Source organism: Lissotriton helveticus, chromosome 8 (assembly GCF_964261635.1).
Source record: "Lissotriton helveticus chromosome 8, aLisHel1.1, whole genome shotgun sequence".
NCBI classification, from domain to species: domain Eukaryota; kingdom Metazoa; phylum Chordata; class Amphibia; order Caudata; family Salamandridae; genus Lissotriton; species Lissotriton helveticus.
Window position 1 is genome coordinate 185533043 of NC_136069.1, and position 24900 is coordinate 185557942.

Genomic DNA, 24900 nt, shown 5'->3' on the forward strand with positions numbered 1-24900 from the left:
AGGCGACGCGAACGGGCCTCCCCCACCTCCCCAGGGGGAGGTTCCTCAGCTGCAGCAGGGCGACCCTTAGCGTTTCACCCGCCGGCCAGCTGCAGCAGGACAACCATTAGCGCTTCACCTGCCGGACGGCTGTACCAGGACTGCCATTGGCGTTCCACTCGGTTGGATGGCCGGTGGACCCGCTCCGGTGGCCGGGGTGAAGAGCGGCTGCTGCTGCGGAACGCTCAAAATGGCGGCTGACACCCCGGATTTGGGCCTGGTCCATTAGAATGGCTCTGGGCTACCTTGGAACTCGGATGCTTGCCTGCTCGGGCATGAGCCCCACTCTTGAAGACGCCCTCCCAGTTTTAAAATTTCTACGAAAGTCACTGGCCCTCGACTGCCGCAGGCTTCCGGTGGGGGCCACCGCCACTGTTGCTCGACTATCCCCCATGGATATGCCGCTGCCCCGGGCGACCGCCACCTTATCCACATCTGGTGTCGAAGGAAAGACTGATTCAACGTATCTGTGGAGGGATACACCTGCTGTCCCGCTCTCCGGAGTGGCCACAACGTTGTCACAAGATGGTGGTGCTCTCATGCTGACACCGGCCTTTGTCTGAATTACCAAGAGACACTCGATCAGCTCCGGTGGGACCTCAGTGTGGCCCGGTAGGGAAGATTTTGCCTTCCTCGCTTTTAAATTGCAGTCCACGCCGCCTGTCCTCTCTGCTGGCATTAACGGAATCTTTTGAACTACCGAAAGGGATTCTGGTCCGACCACTTGTTATTGGAGGCATTTGGACTATGCTCTGGGCCCGCCCGGCCTCGACCAAAATGGTGCCAGTATGGGCGGGACTCGCAATTCCTTATGACGTTCTAGTTGCCTAAACCTTGATGTTATGGGATATGTATGCGGTCTTTGTACACGTGGCGGGCGGGAAAGGGTGCGGACTGAACATACGAACAACCCTATCGATGTGTTTTCTTTGTCATTTTTGTATTATTAAAGCTCCGAAATGATGTTACTGATGATACATGCCCTTGGTGTACGTATGGACGATTTTATTGTAACTGATCCTGTTATATTTCCAACTATAAAATAAACCTTCACCGGTCCTGCAACCGTTAGTCGCGTTTAGTTTTTCATTAAATGGCTCGTCCTTTACTTACTTCTATACTACAGTGTAATGTCTTCTTACCTCATGCGTTTCCCGTCTGCCCCGTGGCTGGCCTACATGGTTGGAGGCCCGTATTTGAATGCGGACATCCTCACAAATAAATATATGGAACTAGCCTCATAACAGTCACTTAGATTGGTAGGTTCTCGAATAAAGAAAGGGACAAGATAAATGAAGCAATTTTGGTCATGAAAAATTAGAAAGACATGGTACATAGAAATAATGCGAAAGGAATAGTCGGGATCTATCGTGTTTTACATTTCTGCAGCATAAGCAATAGGTAAAAGATCCTGATATTTAGATATATCTATGAATAGGACAATAGACCAGTTCCTCTGGGCTTCAAGGCCGAAAGGCAAGGTACTGCATCCCAAAGAAGATAAGTTAGGTACGTGGTAGGTAAAAACATTTTCGTGTTTTTGCGCGCTGATGTGCTTTGAACGCTTCCCCCCCCCTTTTTCTTTCTCTGCAGGTTAATATCGGAATTTCAGCTGAAGTATGGAGAAGACCCAGAATGCACCGTGTTCCACGCAGAAAGAAGAAGAATTGTATGGTATGAATGTGCGCGTGGGCCCCGATTTGTGTCGTATGAATGCTTATGTGTGGCGCACATCTGGGTTGACGAACGAATGCTTTTTTTATGACTAAGGTGTTGATCGAACGGTCAATGGGATAGGAAAATTAAGCCCGAACATGGTACCTGCATGTGAAAAACGAATAAAGATATAGCACTTTCCTTACTTAGGAACGACTCTCTCTGGAGCTAACGACTGGGGAGTGGCCTATGCCAGAAACTTGAAGGCCTATTTCAGTACGACGAACCCAACCCCAACCGATATCCCAAATGAACGCCCTAAATGACGCGCACCAGTGAGTCAACTTAATGTGCGGACTAGATGAGAAAAGTTAAGGATACCCCGGGTTGGGGTTCATCCAAAATCCCCCCCCCTCAGCCCAGAAATTAGGGATATTGTCATGTTTTAGATTTACCCCCTCTTCTTCCACCCTCATAGAAAAGTCAGAATTGCACCATCGCACGTCCGACAGACACCCCTCCTTTACCTCAGCTTGGATCATCATTTGCTAGATGTTGGAAGGCCCCACCGTGAGTATAAGCACGACTGGACTAGTGTCCGACCAACTAGGAGGGAGTAAGTATTTTCAAAAACGAGGTTACCAACAAAAATTGTCCACTATTAGGAAGGAAGGAGAAAAAAGAGCTCGACCCCCAAATGAATTAAATGGAATACTGAGAATGCGCAACACGCATGAAAAAGTCCTTTTGCCCAAAATAGCTCTGTGTTTTGTCTTAGGTTTTCGCGCTTGATGTGTGTACTGTTGCACCCTATCCGGTATTTGTGTGTACGTAAACTGTGAATTTATGTTTTCTCTCAGCTTGTGTTTTATACGTGAAACTAACCTGTATTGTTCTATATATGTGTGCACTGAATAACCTATTATCATACACGTTTTTCTCTCTCTCTCTATGTTGTACGTGTACTAATGGCCTATTTGGTGCGCACAACGCTCTCTCCCTCTGAGGGCTCCCTTGTGAAAAAATTACGACACTGTACCTCGCCGGTACAGGTATAATTGGCTTTAGACACGACAGTGTTTGAACAAATTGACAGAAACAAAACGATCATATTTAGCCATATTACTACCTCTCCTTTCTGTAAAATGATGGAACTTAATTGGCTGAGAAAGAAAGGACAGGTAAGACGACTGATGACCCCTAAAAGGGAACTATATGTCAGTGGCTTTTGTTTTAAGTACTTTGGCAACACCACCCTCATCATTCGGATTACCACCGCCCATAGCACAAAAATAGAATGTCCGATACGTCCCCGTTTCTCCAGAATGGTCCCAGTTCTGTACCAGCCGTCCCAGAAAATCTTAAAGACTGTAGCTATAAGCCCATGATAATAGCATTTCACACTTTTTATAAATTAACAGACCTTGAAGAAACATATAGCTCAACAGGATTTGTTTTAGACAAACGCGAGTCTCTACTGAAGGAGCCGGTTTGAATTCGATAAACCATGTAATTTTTAGATATCAGACTTCTTGCCACGTTCGCAATATATAACAGGAGTAAAACGCCAGACAGACATGATGTTTGAAAAAAAAAAAAAATGCTTGCCGACCTGCACTACAGCAATGATGCATGAGTTAACAACATACACCGATGTAAGGATTACTAAGCATCCACCCTATCGTGACCAATGAACGTTTCACCAACTACTTGGGGTTGGGAGAGAAATTAAAGTGTGTAAACGTCTTCCCCTGCCAATTCTCTAAAAACGGTTTTTTTATACTCATTTAAGGATAACGTGCAGGCGTCGGAGGAGAGGGGCCGGATGTGACGCACAGCCTGGCTGCAGATCGGGGAATATCTATGACCTCGACCAAGGTGGAGCCACGGAGCAAAGAGTTGCGGGACAAGGCACCGTTCTCAGCGTGGAAAGTGAAGGAAAGAAGGGCCGCCCAGAAGCCCCTGCACGTTGATGAGCTCGTGCCGAAAGTCCCAGCCCATTGTGCCCGATTGATGGGCCCACTTGCTTGAAATTTCTGCCCTCCTTGGTCCGCCTCAGATCTGATCCCACACCACCCTCTCTTCCCTCGGCCTCCCAAAGCACGCCCCCATCACTCCCCCCCCCCCCCTTTTTTCATATGGAATTTTTGAACTTGACTCTGAGAAGAAAGACAGCACAAAAGATAGAATAGGGTTTGTCACGAAGGAAGAACGGAATGCGGGTACCCCGCCTAAAGTACCTATGATAGATTAGTTAGGGAACAGGACAAACACAGGACTGTGGTCCAAGAGCAAAGAATGGCCACACCCTGCAACGCGAGATCTGAAGTAGAGCTGGACGCATAGCTCCACCGCCGGTGCTCAACAGTGCCAACGAAAGAAGAAAAACAATGAAAGCCTACCAGTGATGGCTCGCTGTAAAAAGACACTGGAACGACGAACCCTTTTTGAACATTGCCACCCCTTGACTGTCCCTTGTATTAAGTTGGATTCCTCTCCCAACCACTTTGTATTGATTAACACCCAATTGAGCTTTTCGTAACCTTACATCGGTCACTTTTCAACTGTACAAGGATAACTAAGAAGGCGTTAACTCTGTACCTTGATGATTGTAGAACACCAGTTATGCACATGAACATGCTGTCTAGTTTTGACCCCCATGGAGTCCAGACCTCAAGAAATGTACTTAATAGCCCTTATTTGGCCAGAACATTTGTATGGCCTCATGTATGTATTCGAACGAAATCCCCTGCATCATATAAGTAATGTCCCCATCTCCAGGTCCAATGTATGACACAACTAATGCAATCCTGTATGCACTGCCTCCCCGCCCATCACATTGACTACACATGGTTATGTACGAGTCTGTCTACATTGATAACAGAATTATCTCCATCTGCCTGTAATGCATATGGGCTACCAAAGCGAATTGTATAACTAATGTCAGCTTGTACGTCCTTACCTCAGACATGAACAGAAATGAACTAACTTATGATAAAAACTGGGGACTGTGGAAAATGACTAAAATCGGTATACATAAGCGGCGTTCATTTATGTTCACCATAGCCACTGTTGAGCGTAAAGTGAAACATTGGCCACACCATCTTGTCCCTTTTTAGGCCCCTTCGTGCGCGTAAGTGGCAGTTATTTTGAAAACCATGGTCTCCCTGCCCAGCGCCGCTAGCCAACGCGTCTCTCCCTCTGACCTCGCAAGCATCCCCCGCGCGCTGATAGCCCCCGCTCTCTCATACCTGAACCATAAAACTCCCCTTCAGCGCGACTCTGCCTCGGAAATGCATTCCGCTCCCGGCCAACACCTCCCCATCCTTTGATGAACCCCCTTTCCTCTGTGCCCAATCGTCCTGCCCGTTCCCAGGGCTCCACCTGGCCCTGCGGACACCATTTATTGGCCGGCCCCCTTACAGTAAGCAGCTGCCCCGATTCAAAGGATCTCTGACTGATCAAAGCCCCCCCACCCCATGAGATCCGATCAGACACACATTCCGGGAATCGACGGAATGTCCTGGTGTGCGATAGTCATCACCTACTGTGACCGGGGTGGGGACTTCTACTGTAAATGTGTGTGGGAACAGGCCCAAAGTGAGGATTCCGAGGATGTCTTTCCGTACATCAAAGTATTGACAAGAATGTGTTTCATGTAATAAAGCAATAAACCTGTGTATAAGAGGCCAGGCCTCAAGGATGCGTCTAGAGCACCTCGAGAAGATACCCTGTTGTCTGATTTGACGTGTTCTGCTCCGTCGGAATAAACTCCTGTTTAGTGCCTTCCAGTCTCCAGCGCCTGCCTCTTTATTTGGTAACCGTGAGTTGGGTGAGAGGCGGCTAACGCCGGGCAAACCTTGAAAAGGGGTAATCGACCTGATCTGCCTGACCCTTTTTCTACATTCCCACCCTTACTCATCTCAAATGTCAAAGTCACATGAAGGCCTATTAACAGCCCAGTTGCCACCGATAACAATCTTGTTACACTCCAACTTTTTAGGTAAAAATAACTCCATCTCATTTTCGTACCTCAAACCACGTGTTAATTCAGATGAACTGTGATATACAACATTTTCAGCAATGATATATGGAAAACTATTCCTTTCAATAAAGCTGCCATCTTCAGTGCCACAGAGTGCTGCTAGGCACCTACCTTGTAAATGTGGTCCACGTTAAATATGGAACGACAGAAGGCCCTCGCATAATGAAAACAGGCATCAGTAGCACTGCTATACTAGTGGCATTCAAGTTAAAAGAAAAATGCAACTATCTGGGGAGTTCTAGAGCCACATTGTAGGGGTTTGAGCTCCTTTATCAGGGTAGTGGGCTTTGAATGGGAAGTTAGTGCACGCCTGCGTTACTGTGCTTCGAAAAGAACTGAAGAGCTTCCCAGCGCTACAGAGCTTTGCATGAGACAGAAGGGCATTTCTCATTAGTGCTTTTGTACTTTCAGTGGGGCAGTTAGGCACTCCAGTGCTACTTTGCTTTGAATGGGCCAGTAGGCCATTCTCACCAGTGCAGTTGTACTTTCGGTGGGAGAGTAGGGCACCCCAGAGCTACTCCAAGGTTGCTGTATTTGAATTGAACAGTACAGGACTCCAGTGCAACTGTGCTTCGAATAGGGAGGAAGAGCACTCCAGGGTTATAATGATTGGAGTAGATCAGTTGAGTTTTCCAGCGCTACTATCTCTTTGGGTACTTTTCTCTCTAAGGAGAAGAAGGTACATTCTGGAGTCCCTCAGGGCTCAATATATACATGGTCCCGCTCATCACTTTAATCGAGTCATACGGCATATTAGTAACATCATATGCCGATGACACTCAGTTGATTGTCCCTTTGGAGAACAATTCTACAGAGGCTGAGTTGAATTTTAAGAAGTGTTTAAGAGATGTCTTCTGTTGGATGAATCAAAATCATCTTAAATGCAACACCAGCAAGACGGAAATTTTGCCTATTGGCAAAAATTTCCAATTCTGTCCCACCAAATGGTGGCCTGAGGACATCCCTGCGCCACCGCAAGTAGTCGCATCAGCGAGAAATCTTGGCGTTGTATTTGACGCCGATTTATCCTTCGACCAACATGTCAGGAATGTTGCAGGAAGCTGTTTTAACATCATTAAGTCATTAAAAAAGTGTTTTGACCTTATTCCCATCGACTCAAGAAAGGTAGTGGCAGTGGCCTTAATTCTTGCACGTCTTGATTATTGCAACGGCCTGATGGCAGGCGTCAAAAAGAAAAACACTCTCAAAAAACTCCAAGGCGTGCAGCATGCAGCGGCTAGACTTGTGCTCAAGTTACCTAGGAGATCATCTGCCTCTGCTGCACTCAAAACCCTGCATTGGTTACCTCTATCTAAAAGAATACTGTTTAAAATCTTAATTATAGCATTCCGTGCATTCAATGGCATTGGCCCGATTTACCTCATCAAACGGTTTCCACATTACAGTCCCGTAAGGACTTTAAGATCCTCAAGTCAGAATCTAATCAAGCCGTTAAAATTCAAACTGAAGACTAAAGGAGGCAAGTCTTTGTCTTTCTTATCTGGTAAAGCGTGGAATTCTATCCCTAACCATCTTAGAACTCTAACTCAGGAAAACCAATTTAGAAAACAACTCAAAACGTGGATCTTTTCGCTTTCTGACGATTATGCAATCTCCCTCATATAGCTTCCTGTTTGACTTTATTGCACACTGTTTAGTCAGCGCCAGGATGCTCCTTTCGGAGCGATTGTTTGCGCTTTAGAAATATACAAAAATATACAAAATAAAAATATACTATGATTTGAATCGGAAAGTAAGGCGCTTCTCATCAGTGCAACTGTACTTTCAATGGGACAGTAGGGCTCTCCATGGCTAATGTGCTTTGAATGGGACAGTTGAGAGCTCTGGTGCTAGTGGACTATGATTGGGACTCTAGGGCATTCCATTGCTACTGTGTGTTGAATGGGAAAGTATCACACTCAAGCGTCACTGTGCTTTGAATGAGGCAGTATGGCCGCTTTTTTGCAGTTTTATATAGCTACCTACGTTGTTATATGATCTCTCTTTATTAATGTAACTAGCAGCCCGTCCCGACGTTGTCCGGGTATGAAATAGAATGTCTGCAATGATTGTCACGTATGCATTATTAAGTTGCAGAAAAGGTAAGATTAGTTAAATAGGTGCTTTAAGAATGACGTTGCACGTCGTCTTTTACCTGTTCCGTTTACTTGTGCATATAGGGTAAAGTTAGTTCTCCACTGCTGTGCAACATGGGCGTACGCTTCTGCAGCCAGTGTGAGGCTCCGGCCTCGTGATGTGTGCCTCAGCCGACGTGTTTGCCCGCTCCGTTGTCAGTTCCACGACTCACATTGGCGTGAACAGCGAACGTTCCGCAAATTGCCAAAAGCACCGCCCAGTGTTATTGTAACCGTAGTCGCCCCCAGAAGGCTTGGCGCAAGGGGTGGAATCCAACTTGGTTTGAGGCGCGCCTATCGCTGTCTGCAGACGCCCCCAGCCCTACTGCTCACGACCACAACGGAGTCCTGTGAACGTTTGTTTTCCAGGATTTCCGCGCCCCATTTTTTGCCGATTGACCGTTGAATACCGCGCACATTGCTGTACGGCCACGCCCCCACATGCCCACAGCGGAGCTGTGTGAACGCTTATTTTACTGGATTTCCGCGCACCATTTTTTCCGAATGCCGCGACCATTGCTGTATGGCACAACGCACACGCCCACATGGAAGTACTGTGAAGGGTTTTATTTTCAGAATGCCGTTGTAATACGTAGTGAATGCCGTGCCCATCGCTGTATGGCCACGCCCCCAGCACAATGCCCACGCCCACAATGAAGTACTTTGAAGGCTTTAGTTTATCGCTGTATGCACACGCCCCCAGCAGAACGCCCCGAGCGGAACGCCCACGCCCACAAGGGACTACTTTGCCCCTAAGGTTTTTTACGCTTCTAAAGTATATGGTGGCCAGCTGTATAGCCTTTGTCCATCTGCTCCAACTGTCCTTTCCAATGCTGTATTGGGTGTTGTGATTGGTGCTGTGGTTCCTGAGATTACCCGCCTCAAAGGTTTGGGCTCTCTCTTTATAATATTAGTATGGATAACGCAATTTCACAATTGCTTTATTAATCTTCCTGCTTTCTGAAATGTGCTTGAAAATGTTTTTCAAGATTTTCTTGGGGGAGAATCCCCCGAAACTCCTCGTAGGTTGTTCAGGCTCGCTAGCTCGCCACAGTGCAGTACCACAATAATTTTATGCCTTACCACTTTCAAATGTCACCAGCCGCTACTCGTTAGAAGTATCCATCAAAGGGTGAGTGTTTTCAACACGATTATGCAGTTTAAAATGAAAGAAAATTATAAAGCACAGATGCTTGAGCATTTGTCTTACCTGCACTGCCACCATCCTTGTAAAGGGCGTTTTCTTTCCAGGTCTCATATTCTTCACCATATTATTTGAACAGGCTACAAAATGAACTGAGGAACCGCTGTTTGAACCCAAGAATAAATCCTCATCCTTCAAACCTTGGTGGGGACGTAGTGTTTCAGAAGAATCCTTGTCCATTATAACTCTACTAGATGAGACAGTATCAGGTGCACCGTCTGTATCAAAAACTAATTCTACTTCACTTTCAGGAATACCAGCCTCAGATTTGTCACTACAAATTGCCTGTACAACACACTCTGATGCAGGTGTCAAGAACGACACTGGCTGTATGTGGTCCTTTGGAGGCACTAACGACAGGGGCATTTGTCTGACAAAAGGAGCAGCTTTTTCAGCACTAAAAATAAATGGTACAGGTTGAGAGTTTGCAGTGGTATTAGATAGTGATAAGGTGTTTACAGTGCTAATGGTTTCATCATTTTGAGTAGCTGGTAGTAAGTTACTACTGGAATCCTGGCTGTTACTGGAATTTTGAAAACCGTCACACACAGGTTTGAATTCTTTTGCGCCTGGGTTTAAAATCCTGTGATCACAGAGCAAATCTTTTTTTGAACGGTACAAAGACTGCAGGGATGATACGGATTTCGCATTCTTTGCTTGTAATCCAAATCTTTTAGGGAGTGTTGCAGTAGCTTCTGTATTCAAAAAGGTGTGTTTTAACAATCCGATTAGGTTGTCGCTGAGCATAACAAAGCGGAGTGACCCCAGAAGAAAAGGCTTCAGTCCACCAGCTTCTTCCACTATTTTGTGAGCTTCTGAAGGGAACAGATGATATTCTCCCACTAACAAGTCGCTGTCCAATTCCAGAGGTCCGTCTTGATCTACGATCTCATAGAAATATCTTGTGGAAAAAAATAAAACAAAAGAGTAAATTAAAAACTCATCTCCGTGGTCGTTTCTAAAACAATTCAGAGGGTCAAACATGGCGGATCGTTTCACTTTTAATAACATTAATTAAAAGATTGAAGGCAAATATAAAAAAGTCATTAAATACATGCAGTGCTGCAAGGATTTAGTAAGCTTATATGTTTTGCCACAGGCCTTTTACGTCCTAGTAACAAGTTGTGCAGAATGGGGTGAACTATTTGCCACACCTGGGGTGAGGGTTTAATGGGTGTGGTAAATACCTCCTATTCCGTGGTTTCAACTTGGAAATTAAGTATAGCCTGCATAACAGGTATTTAATAGACATTGCATTTTTTTCAAGCCTTCCAACCACTTCCCTCAGCCCCTGCATACTCTTTGGTAGTTTTTTTTACCTGTTGCAATTTGTATGAGGAAAGCAGCAAGGACATGATAAAAATCATGTGAAGAGAAATTCAGATAGCTGTGTAAACCTCTGTTTGCGTAGGGATTTAAATTAGCTCTAAACTTGTAATAAGGCTTTGTCTGGCATCAATTAGAACCAAACACATAAGGACATAATAAAATGCAGTTAAGGAAACTATAAAGATCTCCGCTGACACCAGTTTCTTCAGTAACCATTATCCATACAAAAACACGGAGCAACTTATAGAAACTGCTAGGAAACAGTGTGCCCAAAAATAATTTTCTTTTTGTAAAACAGCTGTTATATTACTTGTTTTATATATTTATATATATATATATATATATATATATATATATATATATATATATATATATATATATATATATATATATATTTATTTTTTGTTTTATACAGCTCAAACTCGACCTGAAGGTATCAGAGCGCTTAATAGGAGCAGCAGTTGAGTTACAGACGGACATATTGAAAACCAACCTCCACGAGGGAATGAAGGCCGTCGCCGAGTGGATGAGGAGCAGTCGTCTGAAACTGTACTCGGACAAGACGGAGGTTCTCATCCTAGGCCCCACCCCCTCTGTGTGGGATGACTCCTGGTGGCCGACCACACTGGGAGCAGCTCCAACACCCACGGACCACGCACGCTACCCAGGATTCATCCTCGACTCCTCCCTCTCCATGTCGAAGCAGGTCAACGCTATCTCCTCCTCCTGCTACAACACCCTCCGCATGCTTCTCGGGATCTACAAGTGGATCCCGACTGAAACAAGAAAAACAGTGACCTTCGTCTGCAGCAGGCTGGACTACGGCAACGCATTCTACGCAGGAATCCCGGCCAAACACCTGCGACGACTACAACGCATCCAAAACGCCTCAGCCCGACTGATCCTCAACGTCCCCTGCCACAGCCACATCACTTCCCACCTAAGAGACCTACACAGGCTCCCCGTCAACAAGAGGATCACCTTCAAACTCCTAACCCACGCACAGAAAGCACTCCACAACACCGGACCAGCATACCTGAACGGCAGTAGCAGCACCCCCCACCTCCCCACAGCGCCTCGAGATCCTCAAGGGTAAGTAGAGCCCTTTACAAGTTTATTGATTGTTAGGCACAGGGAGATGAAGTAATTTGCCCAGAATCACAGAATGTTGAGCGTCCATATTGAGACTTGAAACCGGTTCCCCAGCTTCAATGTCGGCCACTCTTGCCATGCCAGAAGGGATCTGGGAAAGGAAAGGACAACCCTGTATGCAGAGCAGGGAGGAGGGCGGGTCAGTAAGGAATCTGCGGGTAGATCTTGTCTCTACCAGATAAGACGTTTCCGAATTTCAGCAACTGATTGATCTGATAGAGACATCTAGCTGCAGATTCCTTACTTTTGAATTAGATACCCAAGCAAGCACAACCCCGGAGGAAGGTCTGCACTGGTCCACGAAAGGTACTGGACTAGCACCAGCCAGTCTTTAAGAGAGTGAGTGGCTGGCTGTCGGTAGGGTAGGTGACGGAGAAGACAGCCCACCAGAAATATCAGGGAAAAATGGGAAAAGACACCCATAGCAGAAGATGAAGGATGGGTTAGTAGAACACTTCAGACGATACAACACCAAAGAGCATTCCCAATGGTAACCAAACTATTGGCGGATGGGGCTGAAGGCCAAGGATAAAGACCACCAAGACCAGCTCCTTGCCATAGGCGCATGCAATGCAAAAGCACCACCCAAATTGTAAGAAAGCATGGCAAACAACAAGGGCGGCCATAGAAAACACTTAGGAGAGGCAAACCCTCAGGGAGCATGTAAAGGAGAACCACAGAGGAGGAAGGTTTGCAATTGCAAAGCAATGAACAAGTGAAGGCCCTGGGGGACACAAGGAAAAACGCAGCAACGTAAGCAAAAATGCGCCCCTTCCTTGAAAGGTAGAATAAAATGACTGTCTATAGAGATCAAAAAGATGTATGACCACAGACACAAAAAATAATATATATATATATATATATATATATATATATATATAATATATAGACATCTATGCATAATATATCAAATACATAAAAATACACCACATACGATGTATAATAAAACATACCCAAGAAGGGTAAAAGTGCACAACAGTGGATGTTGGCCGAGATGCGTTAGAGACAGCTCAGCAACAGCGACATGGTACCACATAAAAGAATAGAGGAAGTGAAAGATATCACACACCCCAGAAAAGGAAAGCAATTGGATATAAACAACACCCCAGACTGAATGGTGACAATAAGGCGGTTGAGAGAAGACCGAAAGGGAAAACAGCACGTGAAAAACAACCTGCTAGAATAGAGCAACAAAGACCACTACCTGGGACTGGTAAAGAGCAAGTTGAACAAAGGCTGACACAGGTCAGCCTATTCAGACAACCAGTGTGCATCTTAAAAGAAAAATTGTATCAGACAGAAAAAAGGGGGCTGGTTGTTTAAGTCGCAGAGAAAGACAGAATGATAAGTACGGTAAGACCAACACCACAAGCGGAGGTCCACAACGAACCAATCGGTAGAAGAACTGGAGTAACAGACACAGTGGCAGCACACGCAGTATAACAAGTGTGGAGGCCACAAAAGAAATGAGTCCATAGGAAACAGGACCCATAAGAAAAAAAAACATAGTATTCCACGACTATGGAGGAGAAGGAACCTCACCTCTTCAAGAGGATGAGAAAGGAGAAACAACCTATGTCCAGCCAACAATTCCTGCGACATAAAAAGTGAGGATCTCCGCCTCACCAGAGAGCATTATTTTCCAATTCAAGAGTCCAAGGGATAACAAACCGACAAAGGAGTTGGCACTTTATCCTTGCCTGTGAGAAGGGAAAGAAAAGACCCTGGAAGAATCCAAAAGGAGTACCAAACCTCTGTAAGAATCAGCTCAAGAGAGGGTGGTCAAAGAACACAAGTTCAAGAAGAACAACTACTTAGTAACTAAGAGTTGGGGTTGCTATAGGGAGGGTCATGGAAATGTTTCCAACAAAGCACAAAGAATTTGCCCAGCAAAAAGCAATACCAGCTTCGCGCAGGGCAGAAGCAGAGGAAAAACAGAGCATGCAGTGGCATAGAAGAGAGAGTCGGCAGAGTAGACCACCCATGCCAAGAAATGGACATGGTACATCTACAAGGAACATTGAGAGAGAAGAAATGACAAGAATCATTTGCACCCGTGCATAACGGGAACTAGCACGAAGAGGCGATAAGCTGGAAGAAAAAGAAAGGAAAAACATTGCATAGGGCTAGCGCAGACAATGTACCCTAAGTCAAGAAGTATGCACTCTTTCCTTGCGTCGGCTAGGAAGGAAGGGCACCAAATAAGGTGTAAGAAAAAGTGCAAGGAGAAACCCCCATGCACAATTCTACCAAACACACTAATGGGATGTCCCATATAAGGTGTACGAAAGTGCCAGAAACATATAGAGGGAGGCCCGTAGGACAGACCGACAAAGCACCCTGGAAGACAGGGAGCAAGGCAACTGTGCACCTGCAAAAAAAAAAAAAAGCAGAATACCCCAATGGAACATGGGTAGAAAAACACAAACGAACACTTATCATCAACAGGGGTGGAAACTAATAGGGGCAACGAAAGAAAATGCACCCCAAAAATGGGGACAATAACTACTTATTGACAGGTCAGGGAGCAATAAAGAAAATACCTGCAGGAGCACCTTACCTGGTGCAACTCATAAGTGAAGTGTGAAAGTAAAAACCAATGGCCAATGCAAAAATGTCTCACATGTAAAAGATAAAAACAGGAGGCCATACCTTGTATAAGCTCAGTACAGGAGAAAAAGGGGAACGTACAGTATCACAAGCAGGGCTTAAGATTTCACTCCACACAGACTATCCCGAAAACTACATAAATCAGAGTCAGCTTGAAAGCCGAACAGATGTTGACCATCGAAAGGCATGTCCACTAAGGTGGATTGAACAGCCTCAGAAAAACCAGAGGTGCGCAACCTGGCACATCGGAGAACAGCTACTGAAAGAGCCATGGCTATCCTGACAGAATATGTGCTACCCATGCTACAGCAAATCCACAATGTAGCTGCTTGACGGCCATCCTGGAGTACCCGAGTAAGAGTGACCTGGGTGTCATCAGGGAGGGAGGGGAGAAGGCATGAGACAGAATCCAACAACACGTGAGAAAAAAAAGGCTCAGAACACAAGAGGTATTAGGGACCGCAAAGCGGAACAGAGGACAGAAAAGATATATCGACCAAGAGATTCTGGACTTTTAGAATCCCTGTCTGAAGGGAAATCAAGCAGGGTGCTGATGTTGGAGGAGGCTGTAGCAGCCAAGCCACAAAGCTGCGCGGAGTAGGCTGACAGAACAGGCATATCAGGTCTCCAGGGGCAGTGCAAGCTATAGACCAGTCCACGGAGTGCTGCATCGAAGGAGAGCACAGGCTCAGGCCCCATCTGGCCCTGATAAAGCACCCCAAGTAGGGGACCAATGGCCACCTCTGCAGAAGGGAGCTGCCGGTCCAGACCCACAGCAACTTCCCACAAAAGCTCAGCGAAAGCAGAGCTAGCCACAGTAGCTAGACTAAGAGGAGAAAACAAGCCAGAAGATTGGTAAGAGTCAAGACGTCTAGCCTCATCAAGGTCAGACACCCAATGAAACTCAGGAGGAGGCGGAGTAGTGTCACTCATGTCATCACAGACATCACCAAAATACTTGTCGCCCAAGGGGAAAATAGCAGATGGCTCTTCTGAAGGTGGAGGATAGCAGCGGTGATCAGCACGTTGATGCGGATGTCAGTGCCGATGGACCCAACACTGGCGTCACTGGTGGGAACCCCAGGGGGCTGTGCCCCGGAGCCGGCATAGATTCAATCACAGAGGGCCTCACTGACACTGAGGAAGCTCCCGCCGGCTTGGAGTCAGTCGAGGCTTTTCCTGCCTCCTTGGGGCTAAGACGCACACCAGAGGCGGAGAACCAAAATAGCATGAAGGGAGAGATAGCATTCCCTCATCTGATCCAGAGTCGCCCCTGCACCAGGGAATATCGAAGGCACGTGACAGACTCTCGCTCCGAGACTGTAACCGGAGGAGAAAGAGGCATTGCAGGGACACCGCGTGTAACCAAAATAGACAGGGAAGACCAGACTCTGACTGCCTAGGGCGTGACTTACAAGTCGACAGATTTCGGGAACTGCCCCTCAAGTGGTCCTCGGACGGAGGAGTGGACCGCAACCGAAGGGGGACCTTCTCCCACCGTGCTGCTAACAGTGCCATGCGGCATTCCTGCAACACCAACGACCGAAGCCATGAGCCGCACCCTTCAGAGTTACGGTACATGCCCAGACACCACATGCAAATAGGATGAGGGTGTGGGGTTGACATCGTAGTCCACAGGACCCCGAAAACATTCATTAAAAATCACACTGTGTCTTCGACAAATGTCGAGATAGGCAAAAAATGTCCAGAGGTACCACTCTCCGGATCTGCGTGGAAGCACGGAAAGGAAGAACCAGAGTTCAGCGCGTCAGGGAAGGACATATATGGACTCTGTCAAAGTAACATCAAGTGGAGGTCGTCGATACCGCCGGACACCCTCTATCAACATGCAGAGGTACTGCTGCAGACAAGTTTTATGGATCCAGTCTGGCGCCTGGAGAAAATTCAAAGGAACAAATTCTGTGGCTAGATATTTCTATCAGATATCATTACTCTGTCAATAGATTTGGCAAGGTGCTTATTAAGACTATAAATACATGGACATCAGAGCACCAGTATGGATGGTCAGTAAATTACGCACCGCCAGCAGAGGTTGCAGAGTCTTCCGTGACAGAAAACCTATTACTTACCTTCCCCTGCTCACGCTTGGCTCAGCAACTGGAGGGCTGAATCGGGTCTGTGGTCGGCAGACGCAAAAACTTGCTTGCAGACCCTGAAATGCTGTAACCGGTAGTACAAGGGGTCCCCTAAGGAGCCCCCCAGTACATGGGAACATACTTTCAAAACTGGAATTGGTGTCGGGGTTTCATTTCAACATGTTTGATACCAAGCATGATGTATATAGACATCTTGTAATGACTGATATCCAATATATGTCTAAAAATGGCTGACGACACTTCCAAAGCCAGGAGAATCGACTAGAGGTGTCCTACTCATGCAGGGGCACCCACACACTTCTAACCAAGCACCTTGCCCTCAGGACTAAAGAGCCTGCCATAGGGGTGACTTATAGGTTTTAAGCGTAATGACCTCAGATAAGAAATATTTATCTGTTGAGAGGGGGCAAGTTCCAACTCACACAGGCTGCAACGGCAGGCCTGTAGTCACTGTTTAAGTGGACTCCCATGGGTGGCATAATACATGCTGCATAGTAATGGGAGACCCCTGAGTACCTTAGTACCATATACTTGGGGCTTACAAGTGTACACCAGTAGTCAATTTTGGAGGTACAAAACTACTTACCTGGTCAATTTTCGGGAGATAGCACAGCCGCTGAGGTCCTGATTAGCAGGATCCCAGGAGACTAGGTTAAAAAAACATACTGACACCAAGCAAAAAGTGGGATTAACCAGGTCAGAAGGATTCTACCTTCCTAAAGTGACACAAGGAAGCAGTGTCCTCTGGCGTGCCGTTTGCACAGATTTTACAGTGCAGGATAAGCTCCCGGTGCTAAAAACATACAAGTTACTTACCTTCGGTAACGTATCTGGTAGAGATGATTCTAGCCGCAGATTCCTTAAAGCAGAATTAACTCCAGGAGTGAGACTGGATCTGGAAAATTTTCGTTGCCACAGCATCTCTGTGCGCCGGAGGCGGTACTACGTGACTCTGCCCTGACGTCGTCCGCGGGCGTGACGTCAGCGAGGTCCCATAAGCCCCACCCCGGCGCACTGACATCCGTTTTCTTCGGAGAACTTTTCTGCGCCACAACGCGGAGCCATCACAACAAAACAGTGGAGAGTATGGGAACAGTGTGCGAAAAAGTAGTGAAAATAGAAAAGGGAACAATAGGAGAGGAACAGCCCCATTTGGAAAAATGCTAGGCACTAAGGTACTGAAAGCCATAGCATGGAAAGAGCAGAGCACAGCTCTGAGGAGCAACCTTGCAAGCTAAGACGAGATCCTCACTGGAGGCAGAAAAACATGTGAGGAACATCCTAGCAGACGAAGAGAGTCTGCAATCACCGTCCACAACAGTGAAGGGCAACAAGTCCGGAACAGATGAGTAACGGCAAATTACCCCAAAACAACACCATCGAGGAAGGCCGTATTCCCAGGAAGGAGCTAAAGGTTGAGGTATAGCCAAAAGACCCCAACTCAGAGGAGTCAGAAACCCCGAGCAATTAAAAGTGAAGAAGAGTAAAGTAGGCCCCCACACCGGAAAGAATCAGGGTGTACACGTGAACCAACCAACCTTGTACTAGCAAGGAAGGGGTGGAACAATCAAACAGAACGAAGCATCCCGTCAGGGAGGAAGTGAAGAGGACACTCGCAGGAGACAAGCCACCCGGAAGGGGGCAAGTGCAGAAAACCAAGCTGAAGGTCCACGCAGAACGGGGAGGAAGGGCGGGTCGTGAAGGAATCTGCAGCTAGAATTGTCTCTACTAGATACATTGTTACCGAAGGTAAGTAACTTGTACATCTGATAGAGACTACTAGCTGCAGATTCCTTACGTAGAATAGTTACCCTAGCCATACCCAGAGGGGAGGAGGGCCTGCGAGAGAACCTCCCCAGTCAGGAAGAAACACAGGGACCCTGCAGGGGTGTGTAATAGTGACAAGAAGGGCGGCCCAGCCCCACCCAAGCAGAAGTAAGCAAGGGCAAGGCGAGAGGAGGCCAGGACTCCCCCAGTCCATCCAAGCTACCAGGAACCTCCACCAGAAAGCACCGGAGGGAGAGACAACAGCAGAGGTGTACAGAGGATGAAAGAGTTACCCCAAACTCTAAGGAGAAGAGGTAGAAATGAGGCAATGCCCTCCACAGGAGAACACCCAAGTGAAGGGGACAGCTCAACAGGCACTAGCCTCGAGACAGGGGACACGGCAGGAACGGCTCCACAGTCAAGAAGGGCAAGCGAGAGAAGACAGGCGCAGTTGCGCAAGGCTCCAGCAGAACAAAAGGCAAGGGCACAAGGCAAAGCAGGCGTGCACAGCCGGCAAGTACCATGAAGCAGAGTACCCAAACCAAGCCGAGCGCAAGACGAAGGCAAAGGTCAGGGAAATCCAGAACAACCCTAAAAGGGAGGCCTTTCCAGACAAAACCGACCCAGGAAAACAACTGGGACCAGCCAGAAGCGAGGAGGAGAATTACGCAGGACGGACAAGGCTGTCCACAATGCAGGAAAAGAGCCAGGGAATCCAATCCCCCCTGGAACACAAGACGGAGGACCAGGCCCGAAACGCCGGACAAAAAAGGGCGGAAACACCATAGCACAACGCCGCAGGCGGCATGCCAAAGCAGGTCCAGCGATGTAGAGGACACTGAAAAGGACAGAACCTGGAGCAGCGCAAGCTACACCCAGACCAGAGCAAAGAAACTGCACCAGTGGCATACAATAACACCAGGAAAGGCGAGGAACCCGCAAGGGGAGTCCACACCACCCCCAGCGTAGGACAGAGCTATACAATAGCTACAAGTACCCCACATAGGGTAAGACACGTCCCAAAGAAAACATGGGAACCACTCTAAGGGAAAAAATCCCGCAGCAGAGAACAAGAACATAAGGACCTGTGGCTAGAACCACAGACGGCTTACCAATCAGTCAAAACATTCACAATTGCCAAAAGGGCCAAACCAGCAGCCAACAGGAGAGAGGGCCAACCTAGGGACCCCAAAGGCACGTCAAACCACACAGAACATACAGGCAGGGCACTCAAAACATCAGACTCCAGGAAGAAGGTGGGATAATGCCTCTCACCACGCCCCAGAGGATCAACAAGCCAAGCTTACGGAGTGGTAGGAGGAGGGAGTCCCGCAAGGAGACGTTGAATGGCGGAGTTCGCTTGGGTGATAACTAAAATAACCCCATCAAAGGGCAGGTCAACCAGACGCTCCCTAATATTCTCAGGAAAAACACCATCCCGCAACCAAGCATGGCGGCGAAGAGCCAGAGAGCTGGCCATAGCACGGCCGAGAGCAGCTGCAACATCCAAGGCCGCACGGAGAATAAACGCGACCAACTCCCGACCATCCAACACATGTTGCCATAGACCAGCGCGGGCACCTTCGTGGGAGACTCGAAACAAAAGGAACTCCACAGAATCCCACAGGCTGGGGGTAGCCCTGGCCAACACACAAAGCGTGTTGAGCGCTCACAAGGCAGCACTGGAGGAAGCGAAGATGTTACGCCCCCAATAATCCAACCACCAGGCCTCCCGTGACGGAGGAAACAACACTGAAGGCAAGGAAGGAAAAGCAATCTGCAGGAGAGGGCCCTGGGTTGAAAGGTGGAAAGAAAGGCAGACTGGATCATGCGGAGCAGGGCGGTGGCGGTATAGGAGTGGCTGAGGCACCGGGTCACCCGTGGCAGGACGCCCTCAGGCCCCTAGAAGAGAATTGTGGAGCGATGCTTCGAATGCAATTAGCAGCTCCCGTCCACCAGAGCCCTGGTGGAGAACTTCCAACAGATGATCCGTAGGAAATGGGGTGACGGGGTCACCGATCCGCAAAATGACAGCAGCCGTGGAAATGGCCTGAATAAAGGCTACACTTGCCTCCGTAGGACGTTACGGGGGAGAAAGCAATTCCTCCGTGGTTGACAGCTGTAAACTAACCGTCCGTCTCCAAGTCCAGCTGGAGGAATAAACGGCTAGCCCCTGAAGAACGGAGGATCCGCGGGTGAGTGGGGAAGGGGGGAGAAGCCGGCGGAGTCCCTAACAGCGAGCTTTGAAAGAGAGGGTCCGAGGGCTGAGGCCGCAGTGACGGCGAGGAGCCCTTCCTGGAAGACGCCGGTGAAAAAGCAACAACACGGTGACCCGACAGCGGAGTAGAAGAGACCAGGAGATGACAAACCTCCGGGTAAGAAGGAACCTCTGGAGATGAGTTAAGGACCCGACACTGGCACGGCGCCGTGGAGTCCGCCACAGGTGCCGGCGTGACGTCGATCGGTGCCAGAGTCATAGAGGACGCCGAGTCGACCTCCACCTCCACGTGCTCCTTAGGCGTGTGGGGTGGGGTCAAAGCCGGGTCGGGTAAAGAACGGCACCGAAAAGGTGCCAGCTCAACCTCACACGAGGCAGATGCCTTTGTAGAGGACCGAGAGGTGCTCGGGAAGGCGCCCGGGTCCCAGCCACCCCCCGCGGCGCCATCAGGCCCGTGGTAGAAAGCAGCAGGCGCCGGAAAAACACCGGCTCGGCCTCTGGTAAGACATCGCCTGCCTAGAGGACCTAGGAGGACTCTGGGATGTGTCCTGAGTCCCGACAACTCCTGCGATGCCACAGGAAGCCCCATAGGGATTTGCGGCGAGGCAGGGATGCTGTGGGTCGAAGAGGGGAACCCCGCAGGGCCGCACTTCGATGACACCACACCCCTACAACCTGAAGCCGAACTTGTCGGCGCTGGGGTCAAAGCCGCCGGCAACTCCTCGGAAGGCCCTGCGCAAGGCAAGGGATCCGCGGACGTCTCAGGGAGAGGAGGGGGGGGGGGGCAAAGAAGCCTGCAGAGCCGCAGCGTAGGCTTTCATTTGGGCCCTAGTCACTCAGACGCCAGGGAACGGTGGGTAGGGTGGCGACTGGCGAGGGCAAGACCTCGGAGACAAGCAGCAGGAACTACCAGTGGGCGAGGGACGCCCTTGGGGCCGTGGCGAAGGGCAATGTCGCAGTCGAAATCGCCGGCTCCTAGGTTCAGGGTATGGGACGGACGCACTACTTGTGTAACGATATATCTGTAAGAGACATTAGTTAGTATTAGATTCCTTACCTTAGAATATCCCCAGGCGTCAGACTGGATCCGGAAATTTTTGCGTAGCAGTACCCTTGCGCGTCGGTAGGCGTCGTCTGCGGCTCCGCGTCCGTCGTCGGCGTCGCGGGCGCCGTGATGACGTCGTCGGAGTACGTAGACGCCGCCTCCGCGTGCCGACGTCAGTTCTTAGACACAGCTTTTCCGCGCCAGAAACGCAGAGCCATGTTAAAAACCAACACTGGTGCCAGTGAAACTAGGGCCCTGAAGGGGACAACCCTAACCCTAGATATTGGTTCGCAGAACGGGGAGGATGGGTGGGTCGGTAAGGAATCTAATACTAACTAATGTCTCTTACAGATATATCGTTACACAAGTAGTAACTTGTGCATCTGAAAGAGACACGTTAGTATTAGATTCCTTACCTTAGAATAGATACCCCAGCAATACCAACCCCGGAGGTGGGTCTGCGAACCAATAATCACACCAGAAAGTCCTGGAGGACGGAACGGCCAAAGAAGCCATCCCTCCGGACTTGACTGTCCAGGCAGTAGTGTCTTGCAAACGTGTGCAGCGATGCCGAAGTAGCTGCCTGACAGATGTCTTGTAAGGGCACACCCCTGCCCAGGGCAGTGGTAGTCGCCGTCGCTCGGGTAGAATGAGCCCGCAGTCCAACCGGGGGCTCCTTCCTAGCCAGGGAGTAGCATGCCTGGATACACAGGATGATCCACCGGGAGATGGTCCTCTTGTGCACCGCTTTCCCCTTCTTAGCGCCCACGTAACCAACAAAGAGTTGGTCATCCACCCGGAACTGGCGTGTGCGATCCAAGTAGAATGAGAGCGCACGTTTTGGGTCCAGACGGTGGAGCCGCTCTTCCTCTTTAGAGGGATGCGGTGGCGGGAAGAAGGTTGGCAAGGTGATAGACTGCCCGATGTGGAAGGCCGTGACAACCTTGGGCAGGAAAGAAGGTTTGGTACGTAGCACCACTTTGTCCGGATGGACGGAAAGGAAAGGTGGAGTACAAGAAAGAGCCTGGAGCTCACTCACTCTCCTGGCAGAGGTGATGGCAACCAGGAAAGCAGTCTTCAAAGTCAGAAGGCGAAGAGGACAGTTGTGTAGTGGCTCAAAGGGAGCGCACATCAGGAATGTTAAAACCAGGTTCAAGTCCCACTGAGGCATCACAAACGGAACAGGAGGAAACGTGTGAGTGATGCCCTTAAGAAATCTGTTTACAATAGGGGACTTGAACAAAGAAGGCTGATCAGGGAGCCTGAGAAAGGCTGAAAGGGCAGAAAGGTAGCCCTTGATAGTGCCCAGAGCAGAGCCCTGCTGGGCAAGAGAAAGAAGGGAGAGAAGAACCTCAGAAAGAGGGGCAGAAAGAGGATCCACAGCCTTTGCTGTGCACCATGCCACAAATCTGTTCCACCTGCAGGAGTATACCGACTTTGTGGAGGGACGCCTGGCTGCCAGAATGATGTTACAGACTTCAGGAGGCAAGTCAAATGGCCTCAACTGTCGCCGCTCAATCTCCAAGCATGGAGGTGGAGACTGGACAGGTTCGGGTGGAGCACCGTCCCCTGCTGCTGCGACAGAAGGTACTCCTGAAGAGGCAGATGCACCGGGGGATCGACTGACAGACTGAGTAGCTCTGGATACCAGTACCTTCGAGCCCAGTCCGGAGCCACAAGGATGACTTGGGCCCGGCCGCGCTTGATCTTCTTCAGCACTCTGGGCAGAAGTGGTATAGGCTGAAAGGCGTACAACAGACCGCAACTCCACTCGCGACGAAAAGCGTCTCCGAGCGAGTGCCGCCTTGGAAATTCCAACGCGCAGAACTGATGACATTGCGCGTTCTCTTCGGTGGCGATTAGATCTAACCAAGGCTCTCCCCATCGCTGAAAGAGGCCTTGCGCCACGTCCAAGTTCAGACGCCATTCGTGATCCATCATGCACCGACGGCTGAGCTCGTCCGCCCTGGCGTTCAGAGAACCCGCCAGGTGTTGAGCCACCAGGGTCACGCCCTGGCGTTCCAGCCATTGCCAAAGGCGAAGAGCCTCTTGACAAAGGATCCACGACCCCACCCCGCCTTGTTTGTTGCAGTACCACATGGCGGTGGTGTTGTCCGTGAACACCAGCACTACACTTCCCCGGACAGAGGGGAGGAATGCCTTCAGTGCCAGACGAATCGCCCTGAGCTCCAACAGGTTGATGAGGAGCCGGGTCTCCGCCGGAGACCAGAGGCCTCTGATCTCCGCCTCTCCCATGTGGCCTCCCCAGCCCTGGAGGGACGCGTCCGTCACAACTACGTGCTCCGGTTGGGGAAGGGAGAGGGATCTGCCGCTGACCCAATCGCGGTCCGTAAGCCACCACTGCAGCTGTCTCGCAGTGCCCTCCGAGATCAGGACGTGGTCGGACAGGTTGCCCTGATGCTGGGCCCACTGAAACTTCAGGTCCCACTGCAGAGCCCGCATCCGCCACCTGGCGTGATGCACCAGTAGGATGCAGGAGGCCATCAGCCCCAGAAGCCGCAGCGTCAACCTGACCGAAACCCGGGATAACGGCTGAAAGATGGGAATCAGAGCCTGAATATCCCGGACCCGCTGTTCGGGCGGATAAACCCGAAACCGCGCCGAGTCCAGAATCGCTCCGATGAAGAGGAGCTTCTGAGAGGGACACAGGTGTGACTTCGGCACATTGATGGAGAACCCCAGCTGGTGCAGGAGGTCTGCCGTCGTCTGGAGGTGGCTGACGACTGTCTGGGGCGAGCCCGCCTTCAACAACCAGTCGTCGAGGTAGGGGAAGACTGAAACCCCTAACCTGCGCAGATGAGCTGCGACCACCGCCATCACCTTCGTGAACACCCGTGGGGCGCTGGTAAGGCCGAAGGGGAGCACGGTAAATTGAAAGTGCTCGTGGCCCACCATGAACCGCAGGTAGCGCCGGTGGGCAGGCAGGACGGGGATATGAAAGTAAGCGTCCTGCAAGTCCAACGCTACCATCCAGTCTCCTGGGTCCAGGGCAGCCAGGACCTGAGCCAGTGTCAGCATCTTGAACTTCTCCTTCCGGAGGAAGCCGTTGACGTTCCGTAGGTCCAAGATAGGGCGTAGGCCCCCTTTGCCCTTCTTGGGCACCAGAAAGTAGTGGGAGTAGCAACCACACCCTACTTCTGGCCCAGGAACGCGTTCGATGGCCCCCTTGGCCAAGAGGGCCGTAACTTCCTCCTGCAGAAGTCGCAAGTGATCCCCAGATACACGGTGGTTCTGCGGTGGCATGGCTGGAGGAGTCGCCTCGAAGGGGAGGGAGTAGCCCCTTCGGACGATTTGCAGCAACCACCTGTCCGACGTGACAGTGGAGGTGGTGATGGCGAACCCTGCCTCCCACTGGCGTCACATGGGCCTGAAAGCACGGACTAGGAGGGTTTAGAGGCGGATGCTGCGGGGGTAGGTGTGGACTGACCTCGCCGCTGCCCCCGACCACCTGGACGGCGGTTCCCACGGCCGCCACCGTGTTGGGTATTGCCCTGCGGTGCGTGGCTGGCGGCACGTGTGGGCGCACCCCTTCCGTGGCCACGAAAGGAGTGATAGGCAGCCG

At 49.6% G+C, this 24900-nt stretch overlaps 1 protein-coding gene across 5 annotated transcripts in view; it reads right to left on the minus strand.

Moving 5' to 3' along the window:
• Window positions 1–24900, minus strand: part of TTC3 (tetratricopeptide repeat domain 3) — a 1911479-nt gene that overhangs the window by 809503 nt on the left and 1077076 nt on the right. For all 5 annotated transcript variants that reach the window (XM_078656864.1, XM_078656865.1, XM_078656863.1 and 2 more), the window contains one exon: window positions 9086–9980. In XM_078656864.1, the coding sequence (XP_078512990.1) occupies window positions 9086–9980 (895 nt within the window). The remainder of the gene's footprint in view (window positions 1–9085; window positions 9981–24900) is intronic.